This window comes from Diaphorina citri, unplaced genomic scaffold (assembly GCF_000475195.1).
Source record: "Diaphorina citri unplaced genomic scaffold, Diaci psyllid genome assembly version 1.1 scaffold290, whole genome shotgun sequence".
Taxonomy (NCBI): Eukaryota; Metazoa; Arthropoda; class Insecta; order Hemiptera; family Psyllidae; genus Diaphorina; species Diaphorina citri.
In genome coordinates, this window is record NW_007377726.1 from 120,704 (window position 1) to 129,447 (window position 8,744).

An 8,744-nucleotide genomic window follows, 5' to 3' on the forward strand; every position below is an offset into this window, starting at 1 on the left:
TTAGGTATCTATACATACAGGGCCTTTACCCCTAGATATTAACGGAATTGTACCTTCTTCTCTCCGGGGGATTCTGTCATCTCCACTACATTCTCCACATAATCACAAGATGTGATTATAATTAACTGACAGTTTGAACTGTCAGTTAGAACTGATCGTGAATGGCCGGCATAAGATGTATGTTTAGTATAACCAATGTTCATGCATAGGCCTTCATATGTACGTAAGTAATGTACGTAATATTAACTCTAATACCTGTATAGGACTATAGGTAATTAGGTATCTATACATACAGGGCCTTTACACCTGGGGATATTAACGGAATTGTACCTTCTTCTCTCCGGGGGATTCTGTCATCTCCAATTCTCCACATAATCACAAGATGTGATTATAATACTCAGATAATTCTATCCATAGGGCTATTGGATGTCATTTCCTCGAAGAAGAACAGAATAAAGAGAATAGGGTCAAGTCATTTTCTAGCCATCAGATATTGTTAACCACTACCTATTTACCTACATTTCCTGGTTTCTATTACCTTAGCTATACAACGACAATGACGACAACAACAACAATATACACCAGTGATTATAATACTCAGATAATTCTATCCATAGGGCCACTGGATGTCATTTCCTCGAAGAAGAACATAATAAAGAGAATGGGGTCAAGTCATTTTCTAGCCATCAGATATTGCTAACCACTACCTATTTACCTACATTTCCTGGTTTCTATTACCTTAGCTATACAACGACAATGACGACAACAACAACAATATACACCAGCAAAGTATAAGAAGCTAACAAGACTCATTAGAAATTTTATGAGGAAATGTAGGGGAAAGAAATCACTTTGATTCGGAATGAACAGAATTAAACAAACCAAAACCAAACTTTTCTATTAAGAGCTTGTCTGTATGTACACTAACGGAGTGACTAACATGGTGATGGTTTCCTCTACAGGGTTTCCCTAAAGTAATGGTCAATCCTAAAATATGCCTTTCACATCTAGACTGCAAATTGTAGGATAGACTACAGTAGTTGTAGGTTGAAGGCTTTAGTTTCATTTTGGAATAAACATAGTTATTGTATCGTGTTTTTTACTAGTGAATCAAGCGCACCGGGACACTCCCTCGCAAACATCAAGAGTTCGAAGCGCCTGCCACCCTCCTTCCTATAATAACCTCCCACTTCCTTTCAACTTGAGCATAGTTCTAACATCCAACCAACCTCAGTAGTGCAGTGGTTAACGCGTTGGACTTTGGTTCTGGAGGTTGGTGGTTCGAGTCCAAGTCAAGTCATAAAATTTATCTGGGTGTAATGATTGAGGAACGATATGTGTGACAAGCATTTAAGTGTGTTTGACACAATTAAAAATTCCTTTTAGTTCTAACGTCCATCACACCCTGTATAAATAAATAGCTTCCAGCTAATGGTGTTAACAATGTCCATTGTTTCTCCTTCCTAACTTGGTCTGCGTCTTCTAATAGAAATCCTATATCTTTCGTAATAGAACACGAGAAGTGACCTAGAGAACAAGATTAGAAAACTTTGTCGGAAACAAACATAAATGTGTCTTGTCACATGTACAAGGACTTCGGAGGATATAGGGGGTTGCCACCAGGGACCTATGCCAAGTACGTCACACTGTGAACTCTAAAGGTAGGTTTAGACGAAGCGAGTCTACTTGCGCACCAAAACTCGTTTCCTCCTCGCACATCAAAACTCATCCTCGCGCCACTGTTTAGGTAAAAAAATATAAAATAGGTACCATCAGGGAACAACGGTTTAAGGGTCATTATTTTACGAGGAACTCGAGATACGTAGGATAATAATAAAACTTTCAAGCATCAGTTATAAAATAAGTACCATCAGGGAACAACGGTTTAAGGGTCATTATTTTACGAGGAACTCGAGATACGTAGGATAATAATAAAACTTTCAAGCATCAGTCACAATCAACTTTATACAGCATGGCTCAACTTTTTACTCAAACGGAAACTCGGAAAAACTTTATAATTATGTAGAAGTACGGGAGGTAATCATACTTAAATACAATTTTGTTTTGTTGTATTGTGTATGTTCCCGAAAAAAGTTTAACCATCTTCATACAGTTTGTGTTATGATACCTATGAAGAACGCCCGGCGATATTCAAGTTTTCAACAGTTCAAGCAACGAAACAGGCTGGAATTCTTTGCCTCTATGTGATACTGATGTTCATTCAACCGAATTTCCCACAGGTCTTAAGGTGTTTCCAAATATAGTCGAATGGACCACAGACCAAAAAGAGCTCTACAGAACTCCAAGATTTCCAAAGTTAGAGGGGGATGAGACATTCTGTATTTTAGATAGATAGTAGGTACCTATTCCAATTCCTAGGTACAATACTTTTTATACCTAGGTACACTATTTCTTTTTCCTTTCGAATTTTAGTTTCTTTCTACCTTTTTGTTGTCAACGTCGACTATCTCTTTCTTTCCCGTCCTCCGTCTCTCACCCTACCTTCCCCTCTCTTTCATCTTCTCTTCTTTATCTCGTTAACAATAGAAACAATTCGATGAGAAGTTTTTTTTTATATTTTGTTGTGTAATTAAAAACAGGCGGGAGCGTGATGTTTGCGAGTTTTTCGTGTTTGCGTCACATTCCCCAAGAACTCAAAATGGAAAATGTCAGCAGGACCGTTAACAGGCTAATTGGGCCCCGCGGATAACTTCAATAATGACCCCTCTTGGCATTTTTTTTTTTAACAAGAATACTAATGGCCGGGTCCACACAAAGTGAGTTTAAATTCCGTTTAAGTTAAACTCTTGGATTATGTAGTTTGATTGGTTGATTTCAAAAAAATCAGCCAATCAGATATCAGATTGCCTAATTCAAGAGTTTAACTAACATGGAGTTTAAACTCACTTTGTGGCCCCGGCCATAAGTAATTTTAGTATAAAAGGCCGTCTTGTGTGTGTGTTTTTCTTCTTTTTTTTCAACTCCTGGTTTTGGGCCCTTCTGAGAAGCCCGGTTCCGGGGCGAATGGAACCGAAGGAACCCCCTCTCTGAACGACCCTGGGAAAATGTCAGGGCTGGATTATCGCCCTCTATTTACACTGGGGTTTTCGAATACAAACTGCTCCGCTTCCCAAGCTGTAATCTTGTTGCATCGATGTTGCATGACGGGACAACAGAAATCAGTCTGATAGAAAAGGTGTAGGATTGAACGCGAACCTCCCGTTCCAATGAAGCTAGAAAGAGCTTGCTTAAAGAGGGAGAAGAAAAAAGACGAAGAAGATGACGAACACAAAGAAGAAGAAAACAACTAAGAAGATGAAGAAGACGAAGAAAAAAGAAGACGTTGATGAAGAAGAAGACGACGAAGAAGAAATGGTCGAGATTGAAAACCCACCTCGCTATTTCTTATTTTCGACAATGAAAGGAAGAGCTTGCTTAAAGAGGGAGAAGAAAAAAGACGAAGAAGAAGATGACGAACACAAAGAAGAAGAAAACAACTAAGAAGATGAAGAAGACGAAGAAAAAAGAAGAAAATGAAGACGTTGATGAAGAAGAAGACGACGAAGAAGAAATGGTCGAGATTGAAAACCCACCTCGCTATTTCTTATTTTCGACAATGAAAGAGTGGGCGCTAATTTTCAGCGTTTGGGACCACGCTGAATCAAAATTCATTCTTTGGCACCTTTCCATAAAGGACGAGATTTTGTAAGAAGATTGCATGAAACTTTGGGAGAACCCAGGTCGTGGTCAATTGTTTTCTCTGGCGAATCAGTATCGAAATCCAACCGGGATATGTCATATGCCTCACTTTGCCTTACCAGGAATCATTGCCATCAGGCTGACGTGATTTACATTTTGAAGATCTCATGTTGATACTGTTAGTTACCTATGTCAAATTTTCAAAGGATTTCATGAAATATTCCTTGTCTATCTAAAATTGCGACATACTTATTATACATGAAAGGCGTGTCCTGAAAATGTAGCTCAGAGGATTTCACCTATGTCAAATTTTCAAAGGATCTCATGAAATATTCCTTGTCTATCTAAAATTGCGACATACTTATTATACATGAAAGGCGTGTCCTGAAAATGTAGCTCAGAGGATTTCAAGATCAAACAATCCTACTTGTTGACAACATCTCTGAATAATTCCGTGTTAGTTTGAACCAAGAAATTCTCCTTCTTGATTTTTCCCTGGAGGGTTTTGAGTAATGTTATGCTCGCTTCTTTCATATTTCCATGTAAACGGTAATACTTTTATGTCTTGATGTTGCAGTAGCAAATCTCTTGAGAAATCATGGAGCGTGTTGCATTGTTTCTTATGATAAAAATTCAACATCATAGTTCATGAACATAAAGCTGCCGTCAGAGCAAGTTATGATAGAGCAAACTTTGGCATTTTAAATCAATTCTTTTCAGAAATTCTCCTTCTTGATTTTTCCCTGGAGGGGTTTGAGTAATGTTATGCTCGCTTCTTTCATATTTCCATGTAAACGGTAATACTTTTATGTCTTGATGTTGCAGTAGCAAATCTCTTCAGAAATCATGGAGCGTGTTGCATTGTTTCTTATGATATAAATTCAACATCATAGTTCATGAACATAAAGCTGCCGTCAGAGCAAGTTATGATAGAGCAAACTTTGGCATTTTAAATCAATTCTTTTGACTTTGGATTTAGTTTACTTAATACTAAAGACTTGATGGAAGTTCTGCTTCAGCCTAATGCCACAAGATAACAATTTAGAGATAACCTACACCTTGTTATTCCAAGACAGTGTTTTTGTGCGACACAAGTCCGGAGTCTCTCGAGAAGTATCGTTGTTTTACCGACCATGTTGCTGATCGACCCCTGAACCTTTCCAATTTTTCCAAGTTGGAAGACATGATGGAAGTTCTGCTTCAGCCTAATGCCACAAGATAACAATTTAGAGAGAACCTACACCTTGTTATTCCAAGTGTTTTTGTGCGATAAAAGTCCGGAGTCTCTCGAGAAGTATCGTTGTTTTACCGATCTTGTTGCTGATCGACCCCTGAACCTTTCCAATTTTTCCAAGTTGTACTTAGAAGGACCAAATAAAATTTAATTAATTTGGTAAGGACGGGACAGTAACAAAGACTAATTTGATCAAGTGAAGGAGAAACTTCGTGTGTTAGCTCTCATTAAAAACTCCCCCATACCAATAACCGAGCCAGAAGCTTTTAACACAAGCCAACGGGTCAGAAGTTCAGCAAGAAAAAAACCTAAAGTTTTAATATAAAAAGATAGGGAAATGGCGCGCGGCCAAAACCCAAGCGAAAGTTTCATTTGAAATAAAAATAAAGATATGAAGCTTTCCATGCGAGCTTTCGGGTACAAGTTGGCTCCATGGTGCTGAGTACTACAGGGTGGCTAAGTAACACGGGATTAAAGTAGTAAAGTAGGAGGCAGAGGGAAGTAGATTGCACTCTTTTTTCCTACTTGGCTTCGAAAGTTACTCGACCCTTATAAATCCACTTTACGTTTAATTCTTTAAATAATAGTCGAGTCGACAGACATGTAACGAAAAGCATTCACCAGAGACATGAGAAAAGAACGACCCAGACACAAATGAAAAGACCAGACGAACCGAAAGACACAGATCAGACCAATAAGAGTGAGGAAGAAGAATACCTACGATAGGACGCTCTGTACGTCCAGAATAATTCACATCCAAACGAATTCCCTAAATTTGGACACAAAGCCACCTATGTAGGTACCACTTGTCTTGTAGTTTTTGCTCACAGTTTTCAAAGAACAGAAGCACTTCAAAAACTCCTTTTCCAGATAGGACGCTCTGTACGTCCAGAATAATTCACATCCAAACGAATTCCCTAAATTTGGAAACAAAGCCACCTATGTAGGTACCACTTGTCTTGTAGTTTTTGCTCACAGTTTTCAAAGAACAGAAGCACTTCAAAAACTCCTTTTCCAAATTTGAAAAGCTCTGAGTAAGCAATTGAGAGAGCTCTTGTCTTCTGTAATGATAAACAAGGTCTAAATTTTGAAAGGTAAAGATAATATTAACGGGGCTTCGGCGTTCAATTTGATAATTGATAATTAAGATAGAAGAAAGTTTTTGTCCCTTCTAATTCCTAATTGATGCCCTCTCCCTCTTTCTTCCCCTCCATGGTGCTTCTTCTGTTTCGAAACTTGAGTAGAAAAAAAACCTCTCCTTTCCCCACCTTTCTCGGCCGCAAGTTCAGAACTTTGTTCTCTCTCCATTTTTTTTTTCTTTTTTTTTTGTGCAAAGAGAGTTTGAAATGTTCGAAAAAATTTCACAATTTTTAAATAAAATGAAATATCAAGTTCCATGAAAAAAAGCTTCAAGATTGTTTCTTGTCAACGCCGCGCCGCGCCGGGAGGGTCTGTTTGTTTTTTATTATTTCAAATATTTTCCACTTCCCTAAATATTTTAAGCACTCTAATACTTTCTCTAAGTTCTATTTCTAGCTTGGCATACCCACACTTATTTTAGATGTTATTCTTTCCAATAAATTCCTTAACTTAGGGATGAAAGTTGAAGAACATAGGCTACAGAAAACTTTTAAAAGATAAAAAGTTTGAATTTAAGATTCCCTAAAACTTTACAGTATTTGAATAGGTCCTGTTGTGAAAACGTCAAAGGCCAAGGAAATCACATTAAATATTGAAGACTCGAACTTATCAAAAGTAACAACGCAATGACGCATCTAACACAGGGGGGGCTCCTCCAATTTTTCGGAGTCTGGCCTACAGTAATGTGGAAAAATAAACCTCAAGGGGGGGGGCTTCATCCCCCCCCCAAAAACGGCCCTGATCAAACAGGTACATATAATTACCCAAAAGGAAAGAAAGTAGATAAGGTCATATTTTCTTTCATTTATTTACGTAACCTAAAACCTAACCAAAGAAAATTTTGCCAATAATACTTTTGTTTCCTCACACGGTACATGTAGGTAGGTATTGACAGTATGGGTACTTTGGTACATAAACTTCATCGGTAAGATGTAAAAAAAAATATAAAATAAGTACCATCAGGGAACAACGGTTTAAGGGTCATTATTTTACGAGGAACTCGAGATACGTAGGATAATAATAATTTTTTTGTTGTAAGTAAGCAGGTAGACAAAGTCACTAAGTGAAGACTTCTTCTTCCCATACATCTAATATAGGTAGCTAGGTATCTAATGCAAGGTGTCTACTTCAACAAGCAGATGTCTATTTCAAATTGAATTGAAACATAACGTCTCGTCTTGAGAATGAGGAGAATACTCGTAATATAAGTACCTATGTCTGCATTTAAAAAATAAAAATAGAAAACAACGCCATACCATCAATAGAATCCTTTTTAAGTATGAGAACTTTTTCGAAATTTTGCGAATTCAACAAGTAGGACAAAATGAAAATGGGTATTTTTTACAGTGCTGCCGTTTGTCGGACCTACACTGATTAAATAATAAAGCAACCCTTTTTTCACATGTGAGCAAAAATTTTTTATTTGCTCTTGTACCTGGGGTTTTTATGTTAATTTAATTCATTATTATACACACCTTTTGTAACTATAACACCTCTTGTAACTATAAAGGTGTGTCCACACATAGTCGACGGCCGTTGGTCGATGTGAATTTATTGTGAATCGACGTCGATCGACGGCCGGTCGACAATGTTTGGACCCACCCTAATACTAAATACACACCTCAAGTAATAACTGTGACGTCACGCAAGCATGATATTGCATCATCCTTCCATGACTACGCCACGCCACTCGTATAGAGAACGAGGTTTTATTATAAAGAACTATTTTTCTCTACGAGAAACAAGAGCAGAGTGGCGCAGTGGAAGCGTGCTGGGCCCATAACCCAGAGGTCCGTGGATCGAAACCACGCTCTGCTAGATTTTTTCTCTCAGGACTTGGAAGGAGCCTAGATATTGTTTTTGGCCATCCAAGGAGTTTTGAACCCTCAATCCTTATAACACCGTGATGAGATAGATACCATATGTCATCTCACGGACACGGAAAGTAAAGTAAATACATATAGTCTCTGTAGTGACGGTACATAATTAAGTACATAAGTATATCTTTTTTATTTTAATTAATATTATTTTTTACATACCTATTTTATTTATTTATACCTGCTGACTTGTACGCTTGTATTTTTTTTAATTAATTATTTTACAATAAAAAGAACTCTTGTACACAAATAAGTACTTTTTTTGTATAGGTATTCATTTTTTCTTCCTCTTCTTCTGTACTCTGTTGTTTTATTTTTGTTTATTTATTTTATTTATCAAATTATAAAGCCTTTCTTTTCCGAGTCTTCTAAAGGTAACAAAACACTTGTAAAATAACTTGTGAAAATAAAAAATGTCTATGATCAATGTCTACAATCAGTAAAATAATTCTCTAAAATTTTACTTGTTTCAGATTTCTCATTTTTTCTTCCTCTTCTTCTGTACTCTGTTGTTTTATTTTTGTTTATTTATTTTGTTTATCAAATTATAAAGCCTTTCTTTTCCGAGTCTTCTAAAGGTAACAAAAATAACTTGTGAAAATAAAAAATGTCTATGATCAATGTCTACAATCAGTAAAATAATTCTCTAAAATTTTACTTGTTTCAGATTTCAGTGATGAGTTCTCTTACTATCAGCGTTGGATAAAAAGCTCGGCGGCATGTGTCACATGATACTCTGGTGGCTTGTGATGTGGAGAGCTACTTGTTCTTCTGCTACTGGTAAGTAAAATGGA

The 8,744-nt window shown here is 37.0% G+C and overlaps 1 protein-coding gene and 1 non-coding gene across 3 annotated transcripts in view; both read left to right on the plus strand.

Annotated features, from left to right (window-relative positions):
* The window catches only part of LOC103507124, a 117,140-nt gene that overhangs the window by 45,266 nt on the left and 63,130 nt on the right, over positions 1 to 8,744 (plus strand). Inside the window, exon 2 of one of the 2 annotated variants that reach the window (XM_026822067.1) lies at positions 8,618 to 8,730. In XM_026822067.1, coding sequence (XP_026677868.1) covers positions 8,670 to 8,730 — 61 coding nt within the window. In that variant the 5' untranslated portion in view covers positions 8,618 to 8,669. Of the gene's footprint in view, positions 1 to 8,456; positions 8,731 to 8,744 lie in introns of those variants that run through there. The other variant, XM_017443188.2, reaches the window with a different exon arrangement.
* On the plus strand, positions 7,820 to 7,891 carry Trnam-cau. The gene has a single exon. It is a non-coding gene; the product is annotated as a tRNA-Met (tRNA).